The sequence below is a fragment of the Leptinotarsa decemlineata genome, unplaced genomic scaffold (assembly GCF_025532065.1).
Source record: "Leptinotarsa decemlineata unplaced genomic scaffold, Ldec_3_MD MMD2_P_RNA_scaffold_5, whole genome shotgun sequence".
NCBI lineage: Eukaryota > Metazoa > Arthropoda > Insecta > Coleoptera > Chrysomelidae > Leptinotarsa > Leptinotarsa decemlineata.
In genome coordinates, this window is record NW_027412532.1 from 8,964,274 (window position 1) to 8,989,799 (window position 25,526).

The window sequence follows — 25,526 nt, forward strand, 5'->3', positions numbered from 1 at the left end:
TGACTTCTACCGAGCAACGTCTAAATTTATTTATTTATTTATTTTCAAACCGGTAAAAACCTCATTACATGAAAATATTTATTCTTATAAAAATGTCAATACAGTCTAAATCATGAATAGAATTCTAATATTTATACGTGAATACAGTTACATTGTATCTACGAGTAGATACAATGGAATGGAAGGAAGAAACATATAGTTATTCTAAACTTGAAAAGTATTTTTTTACACCACTATAAACTTGTTTGGGAGGGAGAACAAAGTTGATATCTGACATTAACAGGAAGTTGTTTGTTATTTTGATCATTGTAATGATAGGTGAACAGTTATTTGTTGATACATATGATACATCAAAAAATTGAATGAGTCTTGTTGTTCTTTTGAGAATTCTCTCTTTCAGTAAAGATTTGAGATTGAGACAGTTATAATTTTTTTATATATTTTATATCACATTAACACTATAGTTGCCTGTCTTCTATTTTCTAAACTAGGTATTTTAAATTCAATTCGTAGTGCTACTGTTCTAATTGTATTATAATCCGGGTATACTTATTGTATATTTCTTGTAATATAAAAATCTCAGAAATCTGTTTTGAATTTTTTCTAATATATTTTTATGAACAATATAAGAAGGATGCCATACTACAGCCCCATATTCAAGTTTACGTCTGACCAAACTATCATAAAGTGTAGTAATCACTTTAATACCATTGGAATGTGCACTGTGTCTCATTACAAATCCCATAATTCTTAGTGCCTGAGATGCTATGTAATCCAAATGGGGTTTTTACGAGAGTGTGGAGTTATAGTATATACCTAAATCTTTGACAGTCTCTACCCTGGATAATTCAATACCATTCATTAAGTAATTGTATAGTGTCTTATTTAGTTTTCGGGTACAAGACAGGACAAAACATTTGGATACATTGAACGGAAGATCATTTTTCACACTCCATCGATAAACACTATTGATGTCCTCTTGTAGTTTGATAGCAGCGAAGCGCTATCCCAAACACAAACCAAAAAACCTTCAATATTCTCTACTTTCTATGAATACTCTACATCAACCTTCACTCCAAAGTTAAGCAAGTCGCTATAGCTGCCTTTCTAGTTAACAGCCATCTTACATTTTCAATACCAACAAAAAAAATCAGAAGTGATATTGATTGAAACACAACATGATTGTTTATAATTTCGTTTAATAAATGAGAGCTCAACTATATACATGTTTGATTATAAGTAGATATTACAATACTCTTCGAAGTGGCCAGCACAGAACATAATATTATTGTCAGTTTTTGCTACTGTGGATAAATTAAAAAATAGTGTAACGATTAACGAGTGCCTATGTTCCTATTGTCACCCAGGTACAGCATACAAAAAAGTACTTGATTTCAATTGTGAAGTACAGATACTTCCATATTATTATATTATATGAAGACTAATGATCTTTTGATTAGGATTCATGAGAAAAGTCATCGAAACACAATGAATTACAAAAATATTCAATATTAATTCAAATTTTCTTCAAATATAAAGTTTTGTCGAACGCATAATGTCAATTTGGAAAAATATCTTATATAATTTTCATCGCAGTAATATTCCCCTTTCAAATTTTTCGAAAAATGCGCGACAAACTATGTTTTCTAACCATCTTTTATATATCTAGTCAATATCGTTTTTTTGTTCTTCTTCATGTATTTTCATTACAATGTGTTTTCCTGTTTCTTTTTGGAGGTTGTCTATAGATGCATCTACTTGTGGGTCTATTATTGGTATTTTCAAAGTATCGCATTGTAGACTTACTAGAGCTGGATCGGGCACGATTGACAGTTGCTCAAGGTCTCCCTGAAAATATAAAATGAATATTCAAGAGACCACAATAGCTCAGAACATGTTCAACTTCAAAGACATAGAAATAAACAAAACTATATATAACAACTGAAAACTCATAATATCACGATCAAACTAGCTGATTGAATGGATTAAAACTATGATAGTGATATATGTTCTTACAGAAAATGTAGATGAAATATCAATTATGGGGAAATACTGATGATCTGCATAGATAGTCAAAATTGTACGTGAATAACCTTTTCTCCTTTTTTTCACTGAAGGGATCTCAAACCGCGTGCTTCAGTCAGAGGCAGTCAGAGTTTGGGATATATACCAAAAATATTGGACCCCCGCCATTTCTAACCCTAAGAAGATCGAATAGGATTCTGGAAAGGCCATATGACCAATCAGACTTCCACACGACAAGCAGTAGAACAACTACTTGACAGCACATTGAGGACGTATCACTGGTTACCAAATCACTACATCGAGACAGTATGCCTACAAGTCAGTTATTTCAGCTTCTCAAGAACAAGAGTGTTCAACTATGCAAGCTACTACAGAGAAATCAGAATATACATAGAAGAACAGTGAAATACTTTCAATTACTCAAGAAGAAGCGGGTTCAACTATATAGGCTACTGGCGAATAGACTGCATGCTGAAAGGAATATTTATATAGACAACTGTTACAAGGGAGACAGTAGTAGTGGGATTGTCACTGAGAGGATTGTCGCAGGGAGATTGTTACATTTATTTTAGACCCTTGTTATACACGAGTTTTTACGTCTTTTCGAGCATGGTGGACATAAACTACTGAGGTATTCAGATGACTGAGTCATCTGATTCCACGATAAACTTGGTGTGGGGCAAACATGTAGGGCACACCGAGAAAGACCATAGTAGCATTCACCAAGAGTATTTAGAATCTGAGAAAAGAACGCAAGAGCTGCAGAGGATAACTCTGCCCATTCAGAGGACTGCTGGACAAAAATAGGAAGATCGAGACTCCAACAAAGGAATTGAAAAGAATCGTCATATTTTATGCCAGCATAGTCTGGACAACTGAAACTATTTTCAGAAGGATATAATGGAGATGAAACGATGAATCTTAACAAATTGGAAAATGGAAACTGATATTAGATAGGCTGATCTGTGAGCAAAAAAGAGTTGAAGTTACGACAGTGACTGAAGGCAAGAAATCGTTTATCCAAATGGGATATGTTTATCAGAAGTTCTATAAGCTACCTGCTGATATCTCTTTGGTTCAACTATGCACAGTTATGATCAAAGCCTTCCACTTGATATGACTTCTGTCTTTCTCAAAGCTGAAGTCTAAACTGACAAATTTATGACACCATTGTAAGCTGCAATTACTAAAAATGGGTTGTTATGTTATCCAATTAGTTTTCCCTCATGAATTTTTTCCTCAAAACGAAATTAAGAGCTATTAGTCATTTTGGTGCCTCAGGTATAGTTTTAACAATGACAGCGAGAGTTTCGTTGTTATACCGGGTGTCCTAGAGCTTTTAGGCCAGCAGATATCTCAGTCACCTGCAGAAAAAAATTGAAAAAAAATATGTATATCATAGAAGACCACCAGCACTTTCATATAGCAGAGCAAAATCCACCCCCTCGCGAGCAACCCCTGCGAAACCACCCCTAACTTTTGTTTTTCAAATGGCAACCCCATGTTGTTTGTCGTTCAACTGACAGCTCTTGTTATTTCTCAACCAACGATATATCATAATTGTTCGAGAAAATTGAATACGTTAGTGGGTACTATTAACTGGACTGATCGAATTGTTCTGCATTGTAGACACCAGAGAAAGTGGACGCTACGCAGAAAAAGAGGCGATAAAATGTTAGAACTTTTTGTGCTTCCTTTCATTCCTCTGATATCTGGATGACACATTGCCATCAGTCGTGATATTGTTGTTGTATATCAAAATGCCTTTTACCTTCACTCCCAACGAATACGTTGATATGCTTTTAATTTTTGGTGAATGCCGAAAGAATAAACGTGCTGCGGAGAGGCTGTATGGGCAGCGCTTTCCTGATCGTCGACAACCAGGTCGTAATACGTTTTCGTATGTAGAAAATACCATGCGAACGGGATCATTTCCAGGAAAAACAGATCAAGTACATCCTACTCCCGTGCGAACTGAGGAAAATTGCATAAATGTGTTGGCCTACGCCGAAGCACATCCTCATTTTTCGGTTCGTGCATTGGCGGTAGAGATTGGGATCAGTAAGTCATCTGTGCAAAGAATTTTCAAACAGTACAAGTATCATCCCTTCAAAATTCATTTACACCAAGGACTCAGACCTACCGATTTCGAAAGACGAACGGCATTCATTGCTCACATTCAAGTTTTAGTCCATGACAATCCAAACATCCTCAATCAAATCTTGTGGAGTGACGAATCCCGCTTCCATAATAATGGTACTGTTAATCGACATAACATGCACTATTGGTCACAGGACAACCCTCGCTGGATTAGAGAAACCAATTTCCAAACAATGTGGGGTGTGAACGTGTGGTGTGGTTTACATAATGGACGACTCATCGGGCCCCATTTTTTCCAAGACACTTTGACGGGCCACCGATATTTACATTTCTTGGAAAATTGTTTACCTGCCCTCCTGGAAGATATTCCACTTGAAGAACGACAACAAATGTGGTGGCAACAAGATGGTGCTTCTGCACATAACCATAATGTAGTTACTACATTCATCAATGATACTTTTCGAGACCGTTGGATTGGAAATAGTGGACCTGTGCGATGGCCTGCACGTTCTCCAGATCTCACGCCACTGGACTTTTTCCTGTGGGGATATCTGAAACGAGTTGCCTTCGAAACACAACCAATGAATATTGACGATTTAACCCAAAAAATTTTAGAGGCTTGTCATACCGTTACTCCGGAAATGATTAGGGCTTCCTGTATTTGCGCGCTGATTCGGCGACTTGAAGCATGTGTGGCAAGTGCTGGCCAACATTTTGAACATTTTCTGTAGTATCATGTATCAAAATACAGATGACCTTAAAAATTAATATTTCATTTGTGTTTTTATTTTCTATGATTCTGCATGTCATTCTACCTACCATGATACATCATTGACCGAGAAATGAAAAAGACTGTAAGCTGAACCAAAACAAACATGGGCGTGCCATTTGAAAAACAAAAGTTAGGGGTGGTTTCTTGGGGGTTGTTTACCAGGGGGTGGATTTTGCTATGCTGCATGAAAGTGCTTGTGTTCTCCTATGATACATATTTTTGTTTAAATTTTTGTTCTGCAGGTAACTGAGATATCTGCTGGCCTAAAAGCTCTGGGACACCCGGTATAAAAAGGCAAAGTAGAAGCACAGGAAGTAGTTCAATATAAAAAACGGAAGCGAAAGCTCAAAAGAAGAAAGGAAATAATTGTGAAGTGTGTTTGGAGTATGGTGTTTTTAATGTGTTTTTCTAATAACTGAATACAATTGGTAAATTTTGAACATGTACCACTGAGTAGATACGCACTTGAAGAGAGGAGTTTGATGGCAAAATGAGATATAAAGAAGCTCTTTGGTTTATTTACACGAGAACAAGAAAAGGAAAAGTTAATGAAAAAATTAAAAAAATAGCTGAGACAATGAAATGCATTAAGGAAAAAATTGAAGTACCAAGAAATAAAAAAGCTACTGTATTTTGAGTAAATTTCATATCTTGGAAGTTATTCATTTATTATCAAAGTTGTAGGGGATAATTAAAAAAAGTCAAATAACATAAGTCTGCAATAAAAAAACCTAACTGGATGTTTTCAATAGATATTTAAGTATTCAGATATTCTAAAAACAGGAAAATGACTTGAAAATTCAGAACTATTAACGTTGAATTATACTATAAAGAGAAGGGTATTTGAGCTGACTACAAGTCAGGAATAAATACTTCAAGAAAGCCTTAAAGTAGTTCTGTGTCACAATGGCGATTTCTATGCCTCCGTAGACCTCAAGAAAACTTACAACCCGAAATTGATTCTTTGCAAATTAAAATATAGAGGTCACGGTTGGCAAGTGATTTCACGGTGATTTAAAAATCTTGGGCATGTTGCTTGGACAACAATCTGGGTTTACCAAATTTCCTTGCCTTTCGTGTCAGTGGGTGAGTGAAAACCGAGAAAATCACTGGTGTTATCCTCCGAGGGAGGTTACCGTTGGCAAAAGAACGTTTGGCATGAATTTATTTTACCACCGCTTCACATAAAGTTGCGATTAATGGAACAATTTGTCACTTACAAGAAATGGAAATTGCCTCAAATACTTGATTACAAAGTTTACAGGCCTCTCAGACGCGAATTTGAAGGAAGGTATTTTCGTTAGACCAGACAGTATACGGCTTAAGGCTGATCCACAATTCAACACAACCGTGACGGATCCTCGAAGTGAAGGGTGGATTGCCTTCACAGCGATCATAGAGGCATTTTTAGGCAATAAAAAGACCTTAACTATAAACATATCGTCAAAAGAATCGACAGCATTTCAAACTTTAAGTTGCCTAATGAGTTTGAAAGTAGATTTTCTTCTTTTTCACTTCGAAAACTTTAGGAGATGTGAGTGAAGAACAAGATGAACGATTTTACCAAGACATTAAGGAGATGGAAAAAAAATACCAGGATAGATGGAGCGTCTCATTGATGGCAGACTATTGTTGGACACTTCAAAAAGACCTTCAAGATGCTTCCTACAAACGAAAATGTACCAAAAGGAGTCACACTCGGAAAAATAAATGTGTTTAGTGCTTACTACTGAATGTATTTAGAATAAAAATATATGTTATGCAATTATAAATATGAAAAAAGACAAAACGGTAGGCATTTTCGGATACAGCACAGCCAAAACCATAGGATTTGCGCAAAAAAACAGCTCTCAATATTTGTTCTCTGCAGACTTGTGGAATTACTGAAACAATTGAGAAATGAAGAGAAAAGTTGAACTTCTGATTCATTGATCCCTCCATCATTCACCAACTCTTTATTTTTTGCAGTGTAATTATCATTCTGTGGGACCAAGTAACCGGGGATATCCTAACAAACGACCTGCTGGCTATCGAACAATACTTCCGCAAGTGGAGACTAAAACCAAGTGCTGCTGAGACAGAAGTCTCTAGTTTTCACCTGAACAACGAATTAGCCAATAGAAAACTGCATGCATTCACAATAAACAACCTAAATACCTACGGGTTACACTAGATAGAACGTTGAGTTTTAACAAACATCTGTCGAAAACAGCAGCTGAGATGAAAACGCGTAATAACATCCTCCAGAAACTATGCGGCACCACTTGGGGAGCATTAGCCTGCACATTGAGATCTTCAGCCCTGGGCTTGGTATATTCAGCAGCTGAATAGTGCGCCGCGATGTGACGCTAGCCTGATTGATGTCCAGCTCAATCACACAATGCGGCACAAACCAACACCTACTTTCTGGCTCTCCACGCTTAGCCACATAGTCCCTCCTCACCTTCGTAGAAAGTACGCTTTCATCAAGTAATTCAAGAAGATCGTTATTACCTCAACTACCGATCCACTCCGATACCCTCACTCTCGAAAGAAACCGACTCTCCTCCAGGCGTCTCCCCGTTTCAGAACTGGAAAGTATCTGCATGATACCGGTTTTGACATAACTGCCCGCTGGCGAGAATAATGGGAGGTCAATGGTCCACTAGCATACCACAACATGCCTGTACATCCAGCAAGCCACATGGATTTGACCTACACCGCAAACCATGGTTTACCTTAAAATAGAATTAGAACTAAATATGGCAGATGCGCTGACTCACTTTTTAAATGAAGTAAAAACTTTTCCTCTGGTGCGCCTGTGGAGTTGATATGCAATCAGCCACATCGACTGAGGGAGTACACCGGCGACCCCTCTTACTTCCGGACTAAGAATGCATTTGAATATACACATGACTGAGATGTTTGTTTGTCAGCGCAATTTCCTGTGTCTGTTTATGCTTTTATACATTTATGTTTGTTATGCTAACTTATGTGATGTGAATAAGCCATACGCTCAATAAATAAATGAATGTGGTGCCAAGCAAATGAAAAAGCAAACAATGTAAACTCCGAACCCTCGCTGTCCCAGCATAAAAAATTAAGGGCTCACCGTGAATAAGTATCCTATTATGAGATCAGAGTCGTCTGGTATATCGAGCGTGTGGGACCTCAAAATGTCAGTTCGGGACCATTCGCAGTCGACGTAGCTATTGACGACACTGTCATCCCGGATACTGAAAAACCAGATGAATTTATTAGTGGAATAAATGGACCAGAAAAGGTTTATGGGTCAGATTTCATTGGGGGTGATCGAATGGTTAATTCAACTCGGTAGTAGATAAATGAAGGGGTGTATTTTCACTAATGAATTGATAATATGTGAGATACAATTCTGAAAGAATAGGTGCAAAAATGTTGCATATATACATGACATACTCTAGAAAAGTAATTTAATATTTTTCAATTCTGTTTGCAGGAATCGATTGTTCAGAGTTGTTTTCATAGAAAAAAGTTAAATGAAAACATTTCTTTTATTTTTTCTCTGTTGAAGTTCAACAGTTTATGTTTCATTTTTTATTGTCATACATTGTCATACTTTGGGGTGAACCACCGATAAAACTCCCCTCTTTTGCAAAAAAAACGACTTGAACGTGCTTTCCACAACTTAATTTTTTCTAGTGGTTGAAAATCAATACTTTGAAAAATTCTCAAAATTCATTGACTGACCGAATAGAAATGACTAATGCCATTCATTGAACCATTTTCCAATACTAAAGAAGGTCAATAGTTGATCCTTAAACTCAGATAATTTTTATTCATCACATGACCATTTGAATGAGTTTCTGTCTCTGTGCTTGCGACTAGTTTAGCCTGCAGACGGGACATTTCATTGTCTACTGAAACAGTTGAAAACTCAACTTTTCGTTTTGTCGAAATCGACACAGTTGCTGTTTTGTTGTAGTTTTGTCCGTTTGGTAAAGTACAAACTGAAAAACATAACGTGATATCCTGGTGATTTGATATTCAAATATTTGAAAGTAGTTGTTTCGGATGGATTTCTTCTTCCAGTTTGTATCTAGAAAAAATTTCTGGGCACACACATTTTTGTCAAGAATTTCCGTTAGTAAGTTTTACTTTTTTGTTCGGAAGTTTGCACTTCTTATGACAGGTTTTTTTCTGTCATTTTCTGCCTTTTGAAACGTGTAAGAAAGTGTACAAAGTATTGAATATTATCAAAGAGTTCAAAAAGAAAACATGACAGATTACAAAATATATGACTTGGTATTTGTAATGATACGGTAATGAAACATTAAATTCATGACGTTTCGAATTCACCAGTTGAAATATAGGTACATTTTTCATAAACAAAAAACACATTTTGATTCACTCGAAACACATGATGAGATATGTGACATACTTATGACTTTTTTTCTACTACTTGGGAATTTGTCATACTTGTCAATTATTTCCAAAATTTCCGTAAAACACGGGAAAATCAGGGGCTTTTTGTATTTTCCTTCTATTTTTTTTATAACACCCATTTAATCATTCTTGTGCCCTGTACTAGCTTGAACAGATCCCTTGTTGGATCTATGTCATATTCTTCCAAACAATTTGGGTTGTCCATGAATTGTTGGCCTCATGTGATCCAATGCCTGACTTTCGACATAGTAGGAGCTGTATCTGTTCCTTTTGTAATAAATGACCGTCGGGTCTGAATTGGCGATCCCTATATAAGTACTACTATGAATATATAATAATCATCTCAGTATTTACTCGCACCAGAAATATTCACCCCCCTGTATATGGGATCGTTCAGCCGAAGGTATTTATTTTCTTAATTTAGTTTGGTAGCGTAAGAGTTGCTGCCACCAGATCAGAAAAAGTTTGAAATCCGTCCTGATCACACGGATTGAGAATTAGTAGGCAACTTGGTCAACAGTTGACTTTTTCCTACCTTCTAATCTTCGTGGAGAAATGGCTTGGTTATGCCACCAATTATATCCTCAGAGGCTGGATTCGGCCACGGCTTAAATGCGTGGTCTATTAGGGGTTTGAGGAAATGAAATAATATTAGCAAAGTTTTCACAAACCAACTTTATTGATGAGTAAAGTTGGCAGAATAATCGGATTAACAATAGAATAAAATTAAATGAACAAAAATTAATACTGAACGTTATTTACACTATATAAAAGAGAAAGAAATAAATAATTATAACCATGAACAAACTGACAGGAGTATTCCTTTGAAAATTGAGGTAACTTCACTTATACCAATTAAAATACAACTCTGAGAAGTTATCAAGAGACCCACTTAATCGCTCCTCTCTGTATAACGTAGGAAATTACTATGACCTATAATAATCTAATAAAATGAAAAGGGAACCCGATTCGTAGCTATATTATTATGGTAAATGTTCATTAATACTCTAGGTGCCAAGTCGAAAATATAGTCCACATAAGCATGCAATAACATCTACACTATATATCAGAATTGTTTAAAATACGCTCACCAAAATTATCGTAGACGGACTCCCCTGAAAACTCCAACGAAAGCCACTATTTCCCCAAAAACTCTTAACAGAAACTCGGAAAAATCTCTAAATCACTAAATTGAATAAACCCGCGAATACTACCAAAACCCAATTAGTGTCACTTCTCTAAACAGTGACTTGAAATATCTCAATATTTCAATTCACTCAAAATTTCCAGCTACCGTAGGAAATTCAACTGGATTCACCAAATCTCCGCGCACCACTGACTTAAATCTTTCCAAAAAAACCTCACCACCTTTACTATGTTAGGGGATGTAAGTAATGTTATCCCAGAAAATTCTAACCAATCAGAAAGTTGGAAATTGTTTCTAAGACTGGTACTCTTTTCGCCACCTCATGGTCCGGCGAATAAGTCCTCAAGAATTCACGTCTAGTTCCCGACATTTCTAATGTCGTGAGTCTACTACTGATATATAGATGTCACTGCAAGGGTCATTTTTGGATATTTTCTTTGCTGTCTCGAATAAAACATATGTAGATTAGCCACTTGGGTGGCTTCATTTTATCTTGTCGTTAAATTTAGAGCTCATAAGATAAATTGCGATATTTATTATACGTTTGAGTGTTTTCTGACTTTTATTCTAAATGGGGTATACAGACTGGATGACATATTTTCGACCCTTAACGAAAGATAATGAAATGAATTATGGGGTTGAATGTTACAAAATATCGAATTTCTTAGTATCAAGCAGTTAATTTTAACGACTTTTTTTCTTTAAATGGCTTGGTTCTGTTGGCCTTAAGGTTATTTCTGAAAGATGATAAGGTTCCCTTTTCATACGAAAACACATGTGTTTTGGTATTTAAAATTCAACTAAAAATATAATAAATCCAACTTATTACAATACTCCCCCTTTTGAAAAAGTTTTGGCTTAATTGCCATAACTTTTCTCGCTTCATGCTTACTGACAAATGCAACAACGCCACCTCATGTCGAATTCAAATATGAAAACAGAATAGGTATCACCTCAAGTTACGCGACTTTCAGTGGGGTTGTCTCGCATGCTATGATTAGGGGTTCCCTAACGAAATATTCCAAATTTTACAAAAAAAAGTCATTGAAATAGGAGTGAACGTATCTCCTTGTATACTACAGTTCGCGTTATCACATCACAACAGAGGCCATATTCACTCACGATTCACTGTAGTCTTTTACGCCTTGGTGAATTTCCATCTCAATAACTTCCATATGATATGCTACTCTTTATTGGTCAACGGCACATTATTCTAGATACGATTCGAATAGATTGAACTCAGATTGAATTCAATCTACACAGATCCTAAGTTCGTCCTACAACTTTGTACCGCACTGATTGAAAAGTCTTTTGGTTCAGTCACTCAAGCTGCTTCGTTAATGTCTTTGTTCACAGTCCAGTGTGTCTGGGGCAAAACAGGGTAACCGCCAGTGGTATGATGGGCAGTCTGCTGGGGTTCTGCGATGATTGGCAATGACGTCGTCGATTTATCTGGTTGGGCTTCTCTGGAACGCTCCAGTTGAATTACACACCAGGTCAGGGTATCGCCTATAGAGTAGGTACTTCGCAACTCGAAATGTATAATAACCGCCAATTAGTCTCTCGCTCGGATCCTCACGTCGACTAAGAAAGCCATATTCTTCCAGGTTCGTCCATTTTCATGGTAGGTTGTTCCTTCGCAGGTGCAGGTACTATCCACTGATCCCAATATTATTAATGTGGCGCTGATTGAACAATTCAAGGTTATTTGTTCAATAACTAACAGGATCCCAACAGGTATAGTTTCAACGTTCCGTAACTGTCTACATAAGTCTGTCTACAAATAAGTCTGACTATGCATCTCACGGTGATGCATCAATCTGAAGTCGCTCAAGTACGCGGATTCTCGTTCTGGACACTAACGTCTCTGAGAGATACAGTCGAAATATTCACTCTCTCATCCCTGCAACCGTACGCGATCATCCTGATTACCGATACAAAATAATGCCTGACCAGCAAGATAGCAATCATTAGGAAAATCGAGATCGTGCTGCCTTTTTCCATCTCATTGCCAGGGATTGACGAAGGGTGTATAGACGCTCCAATTTAGATTAACCATCGATCGTTTATAATATGGTAAAATAAAAATCATTACATTCATTAAGAAAAGTTGAGACTACAATAAACTATACAATAAACTAAAAGGAAGTGAAAACAAAATTCACTTGATACGTCATCTAATGTCAATCCGGGTCAAAGATAGACACTAGTTCGACGAACACATCAATAACTTAGCTTGAAGAGAGTTTACCCCGGGCTCTTCAAGTAACGGCACTCCTCTGATTTGCTCAAATGCATTCTCATCATTATAGTTTCTTTCCTGCCCACCCCTAATCGTTCATCTACTCGTATCATACATTCATCTCACTCATTAATTTCACTCTCCATCATCCAGTTCTCATTCACTCAGTTACATTCTCTTACAGGTTCAGTCGATCTGGTTCTCTCCGAATCCGAGCGGATCTCCTTAAGGGTTGGGGTTCCTCTATACCTTCCTCTACATCAACATCTTCCTCCTCAGTCACTGCTTCTTCCGAGTGACCTTCGAATTCTATCCACTGGGGGAGAATTGTGATTTTTTTCTCGTTTTCCTCTTCTTTACGTCCATTCTTAGACGTCCTCCCAGAGCTATTCATCCTCTCCTCTTCATAGTCGCTATTATTATTTTCCTCGGAATCATCCCCTTCGACAGTATAGGTTGAGTATGACTTCAGCCGATTCACGTGTACTACTTGTTCGTCTGTTCCACCAACCTTCTTCACTCGATAGGTCACTGGACCTATTATCTCTACAACCTTGTATGGCCCTATCCAGGGCTTCACGAGTTTCTTTGATATACCGGGCTTAACGTGCATTCGCAAGAGATACACTTGATCTCTGAGCTCATACGTCCTCTCCCTCGTTTTTTTGTTGTAATGCTTTGCTCTTTCTTCTTTGGCCTTTTCCGATGTTTTCAATACTCGCGAGTACACTTCTTTCAGTCTGGCAGCTAGCTCCGAAGCGTAGTTTTCTGCACAGTCGTATCTGATTCGCTGCGGTCGAATGAAGTCTTCCACAGGCAACACTTGCTCACGTCCATGCAGAAGGAAGAACGGGGTGTATCCGGTGGAAATATGAACGTTCCCGCGGTAAGCCATCAGTACCACCGGAATCCATGTGTCCCAGTCGCGTTGATTATCTGCTATATAATGTGATAGCATATCTTTCAACACTCGGTGCATCCGTTCAATTTGACCATTCGATGTCGGTGCGTAGCTCGAAGTTTGGATCTTCTTGATATCCAGCATTTGACATACAGCCTTAAATAGGCCAGACGTAAAGTTTGCTCCTTTGTCAGTTAAGAGCATCCTAGGCGCTCCATGTCGGTACACGATGTGTTCCACGAAGGCTCGTGCGATTGTGTCCGTCTTTTGGTCTGGAAGGGGAATAGCTTCCACGTACTTCGTAAAATAATCTTGGAACGTTAATAGGTAGCGATTTCCATCCCAAGATGTCACTAAGGGTCCCACTATGTCCATAGACGTCAGTTCCCAGGGTTCATAAGCCGTCGTGAACTTTTGAAGAGGTGCCTTTCTATGATGTGGTGAAGTTTTTCGCTTATTACAAGATTCGCAAGCTGCCACGTAATTTGATATTACCGCCCGCATATTAGGCCAATAAAATCTCCTCTTGATACTCCACAACGTTTTTTGTTGCCCCTGATGTCCGGCCATAGGCATATTATGAAAATCTTCAAGTACCTTCTTCATCATTTCCTTGGGGACTACTAGCTTTTCTTCTCCATCTTCTTCAATTCTATACAGTATTCCGTCTTTATCTGTATAGAATTCTTGTTTTCCTTCCTCTGCATCTTTCAGTTGGGCTATCACGGATTGGCAAAATTTATCACGACTTTGTGCCCTCTCCACAGTTTCTCGATCCCAAACTGGTTCTATAACTATATTTTCTTCTACAATCCAGATAGGTTTGTCTATAGTGCCCCTGTCGTCGTACACTCTGATTTCCATGTCAGATCCGTACCAAATGAATTCAATCATTTCCACGACTTTTTCCCATTCCAGTCCGTCCAAACCACATCCCAGCTTAGGTATGGCCAGAAATTTATCCTGGTTTCTTTCGCAACATTCTCGGAGTTCTTTAAGACACTCCCATAATGTGTGGTAGGTGGGTTTCTCATAGTAGGCACTCTCCGTGACCAGGTAATAAATGTTCCTTTCCGGAAGCGCTAACGTCGCTACTTCCCCTACACCTTTTCCTTGTCCTTTCAGGGACTCCACGCCTCCATATCTCTCCTTGAAAATCTTGGCGAGCCCCGCTCCCATAGCTAGATCCTTCGACACGCAGTGAGCTAACGCCCAATTTTCTGGTGAAGTGAACAAATCTTCTTTCCGATACGTCAGGTTCTGGAACCGTGGTATCTTGTGTTTCTTCCTATACTCTTCGAATTCCACGTACTTCACGTCTATGAAGTTTTCCTCTTCATTATACATTCGACTAAGAGCATCGGCATTTCCGTGAAGTTTTCCGGGTCGATGGATAATTTCAAAATCGTACTCCGCCAAGGTAAGTGCCCATCTAGTCAACCTCGAACTCGGGTCTTTCAGAGTCAGCAACCATTTCAACGGTCGGTGGTCGGTGATTACCGAGAATTTCTTCCCGTATACATAACAACGGAAAGTTTGTATTCCATACATAACTCCAAGTAACTCCTTTTCTGTCGTAGTGTAGTTCAATTCTGCCTTCTTCAACTTACGGCTCGCATAGGCAATGGGTCTTTCATACCCATCTCGTAGTTGGCTCAACACTGCTCCCACACCTAGTCCTGACGCATCGGTCGCCAAAATAAACGGTTGCTCGAAGTCAGGAAAAATCAAAATCGAATCTGACTTCAACACATTCTTCAGTTTCCTTATGGCTTCTAGCACTTCTTCTGTAATTTCAAATTTGACGTTCTTTTTCGTCAAATTGACCAATGGTGCAGATATCTCCGTAATATTGGGTATGAATCGGCGATACCAATTTACTATTCCCAAAAAGGACCTCACTCCCCTGATATTCTTTGGTAGTGGAAAGTTGGCAATTGTCTCTATGGTCTCCGGGTCGGGTAATATACCCTCCTGGGAAAGGACATGGCCCAAATATTTCACTTTCTCTGACATGAAATTACATTTCTTTGGTTTCAGCTTCACATTAGCCTCGCTCAATCTTTCGAAAACCCTTTCAATTTTTTCAATGTGGTCTTTTCCACCCTCAGTATTGAAAATGATGATATCATCCAAATAGACCATACATGTCTCTGGAGTCAACCCTGTGAGTGTCATGTTCATAAACCTCTGGAAGGTCGAAGGCGCATTCACAAGACCGAATGGCATTTTCATATACTCGTAGTGACCTTGAAACGTACTGAATCCTGTCAACGGTATCGCCTGCTCGTCCATATCTATCTGATGATAGGCTTCGGCTACATCAATAACCGAGAAGAGCATGTTTGTACCTGCTTTGTGTCCTTGAATCAAATCCGATATGTTAGGAAGGGGATAGTATTCCTTCTTGGTTACGTTATTGAGTCCTCGGTAGTCGATGCACATTCTCACTTTCTCTTCTCCATTAGGCAGGCGTTTTGTTACCAGTACTACGGGTGCAGACCACGGACTACATGATGGTCTTATAACTTTCAAGTCCAATAATCTTTTTATTTCCCCTTCGAGTACTTCTCGTTGACGATAAGGTATGCGGTATGGAGCTTTACAAATGGGCTGTGCGCCTGGTACCAGAGTCAAGCTATGCTTTACCTTTGTCGTACTAGTCAACTCTTCATCTTCATCCCGAAACAGATGCTTGTATTTTCGAATTAACTTAAATAGCTCTTCTTTGTTCATTTCATCCAAATGATGTAGGTCAAATCCATTTCTCATCCAATCATCGTTTGAAAAATCCAATTTACAAACATTGCTATTAGAGGTGTTAATTTGAGGTGATTCCTCACCCACAATAGCTCTACTAAGTTTCTGTCCTCTCTTCAGAATAACCTCTTTCCACGATAAGTTTATGATTTTCACTGGGATTTCTTTTTCATTCCTTACAACAGTACGGGCTACGTGTGCTTGAGGATTACCTATTTCGAAGGGCTCACAAACTAGGATATCACCTTCTACAGGTACTTTCAGGCTTCCTCGTATATACGCCTCTGTCCTTGGGGAAATTACCAGATCCTCCATTGCTACCAGGTCCGATTCCGATACTGGCTCATCTGATGTCTGATTTTCGTCTGGACTGATATCAGACTTACTCTGTTTCGCGTGCGATGGACGCACTCCTGAATCTGTCTTGGAAGTACCGACACTTTCTCTAAGTTTGGATAACTCTGGTACTCTGACGATTTCATTTTCTAATTCCTGAGGAAAAATTCTGCCAGCATCGTTGATTCTGATGATGCCTTCAGTTTTATTTTCGTCATCTTCTGTGTCCGTCGTATTCTTCCTTGTCTCGGCTGCTGCCTCTTCTGTTGTGATAACTTGTACCGCTAAAGGTACCTCGGTTATCGCTTCAGTCTCCTCTGCATCGCCTTGCTTGTTGTTTCCTCTTCTTTCAAAATTTTCTGATATTTGTTGATGTCTATTTGTCTCCCATCGATCTGTCCGCTGGACTTGTCTTCTGTAACTATCGAAGAAGATTTTCACTTTTTGAAGCCAACCAGCCCAGTTATTCTCTGATCCCCGGTGCTGAAAAGATGCGGTTTCCATGTGCGTTGCGTCTATGCTTCTTCCATTACTTTTGTTTTGTGCACTGCCTATTAGATTTTTGTCGTTTCTTCTCCTGGTGATTTGTCCTATCCTTGATGGTAATTGACATCCAATATTTCCGTCCATGTCCTTTTTGTGCAGAAATGGGATGACCTTTCCCCACATGGCGACTGATGGTACTTGCTCGTAGGAGATACGTGCTCGATTGGCATATAGGAAATCCCTTCCCAATAAGGCTTGAACCGTTCCCAATGTTTCATCCTCACAAACAATTGCGGTACATCTTGTGTTAACATCTCCATCCTCAGGTCCTATTGTCATACTCGTAGTACCCCACGTCCGCAAAGGATGTCCTGTGACACTGGTCAACTGATATTTATCCGCTCCTCTCACATCTACTTCATTCTCCAGCACTCGCTTTTTTTGAATAAGCGTTACCGCTGCTCCTGTATCTACTAAACAATAACTCAATACTCCATTCACACTCACTCTTATAATATGGGGTATATCCGGTATATCTCCTGAATTTACCTCCGGTATTACCATAACCCGTTTACTTTCCCTTTTATTATGATTTTGTACACCCGAATTTCCCAATTTCCCTGTATTATATATTTGATTCTGCCTTCTTGTTTGTCGATGGCCTCCATCCTGGCAGGGGGAATTCAGCCTCAGAAGTTTAAATTGACATTGTCCCCATCTTCCTGTCGTGGCCCTGAAAAAGAAGTCGACTGTGATGCTTGTCTAGGTATGGCTCCCGTATTCTGCTTTGCCTCTCTGCTGTTCTCAGCTTCCGCATTTGGTTTTCCATCTCTATTGTATCCAACTACGTTTCTGACCGGCTTCCATGTACGTGGTTGAAATTCTGCAACCCTAGCTTCCCTATGAGACCTACGAAAATCTGATCGACCCCTACTCTGATTGTTTCTTGGACAATCCCTTGCCCAATGATCTGCTTGTTGGCACACATAACATCCATTACTGTATTCGGGTTGAACTCTGCGACAGTCTCTGGAGAAATGACCTGGTTTTCCGCATGAATAACAATTCTTTCCTAGAAGTGGATTATTTTTGTTCCTATAATCTCTGGAGCCTCTATATTCATCTCTATTGTTATCCGTGGTATCGACCCTCAATTCCCTAGACCAATGTTCAGACTTTCCACCACAAGCCTGGCACTCGCCCTGCTTATCTACTGCCGAAATTTTCAAGTTCGCACATCTTCCTTGGACCATCATAAGGGTTGTTTCCTGTAACTTAACTAACTCCTCAGCCTTCTCCAAATCCAAATTTTTCTCACTCAACAATAAAACGCCAGTTTCTTTCATAAGGTCCTTTCGCAGCCCCACCTTGAATTGATTCAGGATAAGTTCTCGATTTTTCCTTTTTATCCCAGCTTCCTCGCCAGCGTCAGCTCCTGCTAAATCTTCCTTTAGTAAGGCAGACCCTAAAATTCTTAACCTAGTACAAAATGACGACACATCTTCGTCATGTCGTTGAAAACATTTACTTAAATTCCACTGATTTTCGCCTGGTAATTGGAATGGGGTAAATTTTTTTATGAATTTATTCTTAAGATCAGTAAAATTTAACGTGTCCAACTGCGCATCCGATTTAAAATAATTATAGGCGTCACCAACAAGCTTGAATTTAAATAACTGAAGGGTTTCGTCCTCCGACCAATTATCCAGTCTTGCACGCAACTGTAATTTCTCAAAATACCTTACAACCTCTTTTCCTGAAAAATCATCTAAAGTTGCCGCGATCATACCTAGCGAATAGTGGGTTGCCACTCTAACAGGTGTTGGCGTGGGTGTAACCCCTGATACACCTTCTTTATTATTCATTTCGATAATCGGAATGAGTATCGAACTAGAAACTATATATTTTTTGGACTCCTTGCCAAACTTCGAGTAAAATATATATGTATAGGCACAAGTCGGGTTATTTGTAGGGTTCCCTTTTCTATGTTGATAAACCTAACTGACTTCTACTGTATCTTATCAACCAAAAAAAATTAACGCAAAATATTATTATTTTTTCTTTCTGGACCCCCTTCTTTCACCCTCTCAAATAAAATCTACCATTCAAATAAAATAATATATCTTTCTGATAAAGTTAATCCTACCGATCTTTTTCTTTCACTCCCTCAAATAAAATAATCCCCTTCAAATAAAATAATATCCCACCGCTAGGCCACCACTGTAATAAATGACCGTCGGGTCTGAATTGGCGATCCCTATATAAGTACTACTATGAATATATAATAATCATCTCAGTATTTACTCGCACCAGAAATATTCACCCCCCTGTATATGGGATCGTTCAGCCGAAGGTATTTATTTTCTTAATTTAGTTTGGTAGCGTAAGAGTTGCTGCCACCAGATCAGAAAAAGTTTGAAATCCGTCCTGATCACACGGATTGAGAATTAGTAGGCAACTTGGTCAACAGTTGACTTTTTCCTACCTTCTAATCTTCGTGGAGAAATGGCTTGGTTATGCCACCAATTATATCCTCAGAGGCTGGATTCGGCCACGGCTTAAATGCGTGGTCTATTAGGGGTTTGAGGAAATGAAATAATATTAGCAAAGTTTTCACAAACCAACTTTATTGATGAGTAAAGTTGGCAGAATAATCGGATTAACAATAGAATAAAATTAAATGAACAAAAATTAATACTGAACGTTATTTACACTATATAAAAGAGAAAGAAATAAATAATTATAACCATGAACAAACTGACAGGAGTATTCCTTTGAAAATTGAGGTAACTTCACTTATACCAATTAAAATACAACTCTGAGAAGTTATCAAGAGACCCACTTAATCGCTCCTCTCTGTATAACGTAGGAAATTACTATGACCTATAATAATCTAATAAAATGAAAAGGGAACCCGATTCGTAGCTATATTATTATGGTAAATGTTCATTAATACTCTAGGTGCCAAGTCGAAAATATAGTCCACATAAGCATGCAATAACATCTACACTATATATCAGAATTGTTTAAAATACGCTCACCAAAATTATCGTAGACGGACTCCCCTGAAAACTCCAACGAAAGCCACTATTTCCCCAAAAACTCTTAACAGAAACTCGGAAAAATCTCTAAATCACTAAATTGAATAAACCCGCGAATACTACCAAAACCCAATTAGTGTCACTTCTCTAAACAGTGACTTGAAATATCTCAATATTTCAATTCACTCAAAATTTCCAGCTACCGTAGGAAATTCAACTGGATTCACCAAATCTCCGCGCACCACTGACTTAAATCTTTCCAAAAAAACCTCACCACCTTTACTATGTTAGGGGATGTAAGTAATGTTATCCCAGAAAATTCTAACCAATCAGAAAGTTGGAAATTGTTTCTAAGACTGGTACTCTTTTCGCCACCTCATGGTCCGGCGAATAAGTCCTCAAGAATTCACGTCTAGTTCCCGACATTTCTAATGTCGTGAGTCTACTACTGATATATAGATGTCACTGCAAGGGTCATTTTTGGATATTTTCTTTGCTGTCTCGAATAAAACATATGTAGATTAGCCACTTGGGTGGCTTCATTTTATCTTGTCGTTAAATTTAGAGCTCATAAGATAAATTGCGATATTTATTATACGTTTGAGTGTTTTCTGACTTTTATTCTAAATGGGGTATACAGACTGGATGACATATTTTCGACCCTTAACGAAAGATAATGAAATGAATTATGGGGTTGAATGTTACAAAATATCGAATTTCTTAGTATCAAGCAGTTAATTTTAACGACTTTTTTTCTTTAAATGGCTTGGTTCTGTTGGCCTTAAGGTTATTTCTGAAAGATGATAAGGTTCCCTTTTCATACGAAAACACATGTGTTTTGGTATTTAAAATTCAACTAAAAATATAATAAATCCAACTTATTACACTTTGTTGCCAAACCTAGAGTTTAGATATTCATTTTACAGCTCTATTTCAATCAGGTGTCCCTTCAATGGGAAGTTTTCAGTGGTTCCTTCATAAAGTTCTTTTCGGTATATTTCTCCAGTTGTTTTTATTTTCATAGACTCCTGACCGTTCTGGAACTCCAACTAGCGTTTCCTAATATGACTAATAGCCAGTCCGTGCCTATTGTTAAATCGTCTGAAAAAGGAACTTTCAACAGGTGATGATCAACTGTACTGCCAAACATGCGCCAAACTAACCGACTGTTATTAGTAAACAAATATAGCTGAGACACCAGTCAATCTAATAATGATGATCTTCACTGATGATCTTCAAATATGACTCAATCTCTGACGGAAACACCAAACTCTTACGATGGTTCGAAATAGATGAATACTTCAAGCTAGCAGACCACTATTATAATCTTCATGCCGTCATTGTTCACTGTGGTTCTGGCGTTGAATCTGGTCATTATTACACCTCGATCAAAGACGAAACGGACTGGTTAGGTTTGACGATAGTCGTGTCACTGAGTGTTCTGGCGATGTATTAAAGTTATTGGAGCCTCTGGAGACCCCCCACATTTTGTATTATGAGAGAGAGGACATTGGCAGATCAAGATCTTCAGATGATGTAGTGCTGCAGGTTTCTCCGGGTTTTCCTGCAGCTGAAAAGCAAATGCGCCACTGGAGCGCCTATTAAGTTTTGTTGTTGTTTTATAATTTCATGATTCGTATTTTGAAAATATACTTTTAATTCGGTTCTGAATTTTGTGAAAGATTTCTTTCCCGAGTTCCTACTAAAAAATTTCAGCTTTTCAATCAACCCTGTTCTCCTTCATTTACTCCAACATCGACGTTCCAAACCCCATTTTCGTCGCTGGGAATCGATATTCCGGAATAAAATAATCGCCGATGCCTCCCATCTCGATCTGGAACAAAGAACGCAATCCGATCCCCCCATCGATACGAACCTTATCGCTATCTGGTGCCAGTGCCTGTCATCCAGATCGGCGGGTATCCTCACTACGTCCGTGCCGTTCGCAGAAGCATGGATCAGCTTCAGATCCGGTCCTGCCACTTCCAAGGATAAATACGTGTCCTGGCGTCGTCTCGATCGTAAGCTGAACACCGTGCCCATTGTGCTCTGTCGGAAAAGAAATTCCATCAAAAGGGTGAAGTTAAATTAATTGATAGGGGCGGAGATCGAAGGTTGTGGAGATGAGGAGGATGGAGGGCTGTTCGTAAAGGATTATTTGAAGGGTCTGCGATAGATGATTCATTCATACTATTATACAAATGTGTTTTACATATTATGCCTGTAAAACATAAATATACAGTGTGTAGAAGCCAAATGGAATAATAAATAAAATAAGAAAAAAAATCCCGAAACACGTCAAATGCGAATTATAATTTGACATTAGTCAACGTAAAAATGTAAGCCTTACCTTCAACCCCCTTCCAATGACAGGTATAGGTTTGTCATTTGAAAGGTCTCTTCATTCTCTATTCAAAAATATTATCGTTTTCAAGCGATAATATTATTTTATTTGAAATATTACAATAAATAATGAAATTCGAAACAATCATGAAATACAAATCAATTTAAAGAACTAAGATTATAAAAAAAAACGAAAGAAGAAAAAAAAATACATCAAAGGTGCTGCTTCGTTCCCTCCTGTTCATAAAAGAGGACATATGCCTCATCGCTCACAAGTGATTTTGGCGAAATTGGGAATACGTGTGAATCGTTGAATTCATGCTACGTGCCACTGTATGGGTGTCTGCAATATGGTGTGTAATGTCTGTTGAGAGTAATCCCACTGTGAAAGTGCATATAGATTATAACGACAAGGAGCCACATTGTCCGCTGCATAACTGCTCATATCTAATTCATCTGAAGAAAAGTCAATGGAAACATTCAATTTGCCTCTAAATCCCGTGGGAGAGAACATTTTCAAATGAATTACTAAAATACGGGGAAACTTATAGATTGATAAGGACTTTGTACATTTTCTCCTTTGAAATTATGAATTGATGGATGTAGCCGTTACTACGTGGTAGGAAATCATAATGAAGAAAAGAGGAATGAAACTTTCTATGTTTTTTACCAATTTCATTTGTCACTAACGTTACTGCAGTTTCATCCTATACGTCCTATAACTTTGAAAATGTCTGTATAGGACGAAACTGCAGTAACGTAGGTTACAAATAAAAGTGGTGAAAAACATAGAAAGTTCCATTTCTCTTTTCTTAGTTATTGTTTTATGCATTTCCGTTAACCTAACCATTTGTCAGACTTGAAGTTAACGAACTTTGAACCTAAATTGGAATACTGACAAGTAATGTTCTAACATACAAAACCAGTTGACAAGGCGTTTCAAACTATCGTCGCCACGGAAAATATTTACAGTTTTTTAAAGGATACCATGTAAAAAGAACATTGCTATAGTATTTGCTTACTTTCTTATTATCAATACCTCAACATGAAATGAGTTTTGAGTATATTGCAATAACATTTGAGTGTATTTCGGTAACCACATGATTTTTTATTTGATCTCAATTGTTGTAATAAACTTGAAAGCGATAACATTTTTGAATAGAGAATGAATAGATCTTTCAAACGATATATCAGAAGCCTATACTTCCCATTTGAAAAATTGGAGGTTCTACCTGTCATTCGCCGGTTATAAAAGGTAGGGGTAGCATTTTTCCGAATGTCAAATTATAATTTAAATTTGACGTGTTTCGGGATTTTGTTAAAACATGTACCGCAACCGAAAAAATTAATTTATTCCTTTTGGCTTTTACACACTGTATATCAAAAATGGAGCTTGACATATAACTTGAGCAAATATTGGAATGTATAAAGAGATACGAGTGACATATTAAGTAGTTTCGAAAGTTTTGTACATTGAAATATCATGTGTTTTTGTAGCTCCATATCTCAATAGATATTCATTCTACTGTGACTTGGTATGTACTGATCTATTGAGAATTTTTCAATCTATACAGTGAGGCAGTTAATTTTTTTCTCCAAATTTTGATTTCTTGCCTCTATTCAGCCAATTTTTCTCTACGAATTCAAATTGAACCAAAGCTTTACCGAAACAGCCCGAAAATTCAGCCAGATATTTGGCAATAATTATGTTAATGATCGCACTGTTCAAAACTGGTTTGGAAAACTCCATTCCGAAGATTTCAGCCTTGAAAATGAGCACCGAAGTGGTCGACCTATACAGTAATTCAGGACGAGAATTTGAAACACTAGTTGAGACTGGCCCATCACAAACGATGAGTGGAATAGCAGAAAAACTGGGTGTCAGCTGCCATGCGGTTTTTGATCGTTCAAAACGCATTGGAAAGGTTTATAAGCTCTTAAAGTTGGTGCTCTACGATATAAACGATCGGCAGAACTTCCGAGGTCTGTTCTCCTTTGCCTCTGCGCAACTGAAACAATACCCTGATTAATCACCTCAACAATAATGGATTCTACAAAATTGCATTTGCAGATGACATAGTTATCTTGCAGACCGGCAAATTTGTGAACACACTGTGCGATAGAGCGCAGGATGAGCTCATATTAATAGAGACATGGTGTAAGGAACACTCACTGTTGATCAATCCCAAGAAGACTGAGATGGTCCTTTTCACTAGGAAAAAAAGTTAATCGGGCTTAAAACCTCCCGAAATCTTCAAAAGCAAACAAAATTTCTCTGAAGAGGTGAAATACCTTGGTACTACATTCGAGAGGAAGCTAACATGGAACTCTTACCTACAGTGTAGAGCAAAAAGTGCATATGTGACTTATGGAATGTCGAAGGAAGGAATGAAGGAATGTCGGAGGATAGTGGGACGCGCATGGGGTCTTTCACCCCGTATGGTCATCTGGATCTACTCTGCAATAATGAGATATATCTTAACGTACGGAGCCATTTCATGGGGTCCGAAAGTTCTGCAAGCAACGGTCATCCAAAAAGTATATCAAACAGCGACTGGCTTGTTTAAACATCACAGGAGCCATGAGAACAACACCAACCGCGGCAATGGAATTAATTACGGGTCTGAACCCTCTGGACCTGCACGTTAAGAAGGTCGCGTTAATGGCCATGTTACGATTACGCACGGCTGGTATAAACCTCGAAGTAAGAATGGGTCAATTGAGGCTGAGCCTATGGCGAGAAGCGCTTACTGCGCAACCTCTGCTGCAGGTAATCAGTGATGCAATTGAACCCTGGTTTGTATTTAATGAACCCCATCAAATACTAATAAAACAGAACACAGCGGCAGATGCTACAAATGCAATACGCAATACAGATGGCTCAAAAACCAAAGAAGTTTCAGGGTGTGGAATGTACTCCAGATCACTAAGCCTACGGATTAAGTGGGTAATCGGAAAAAATACCAGCG

General features: G+C 38.3%; 1 protein-coding gene across 8 annotated transcripts in view; it reads right to left on the reverse strand.

Moving 5' to 3' along the window:
- Positions 1 to 1,181: 1,181 nt before the first annotated feature.
- LOC111508117 (uncharacterized) overlaps positions 1,182 to 25,526 on the reverse strand; it is a 116,362-nt gene continuing 92,017 nt past the window's right edge. For all 8 annotated transcript variants that reach the window (XM_074169494.1, XM_074169492.1, XM_074169491.1 and 5 more), the window contains exons 6-8: positions 22,091 to 22,263; positions 7,989 to 8,112; positions 1,182 to 1,848 (exon numbers count right to left, since the gene is read on the reverse strand). In XM_074169494.1, coding sequence (XP_074025595.1) covers positions 1,666 to 1,848; positions 7,989 to 8,112; positions 22,091 to 22,263 — 480 coding nt within the window. In that variant the 3' untranslated portion in view covers positions 1,182 to 1,665. The remainder of the gene's footprint in view (positions 1,849 to 7,988; positions 8,113 to 22,090; positions 22,264 to 25,526) is intronic.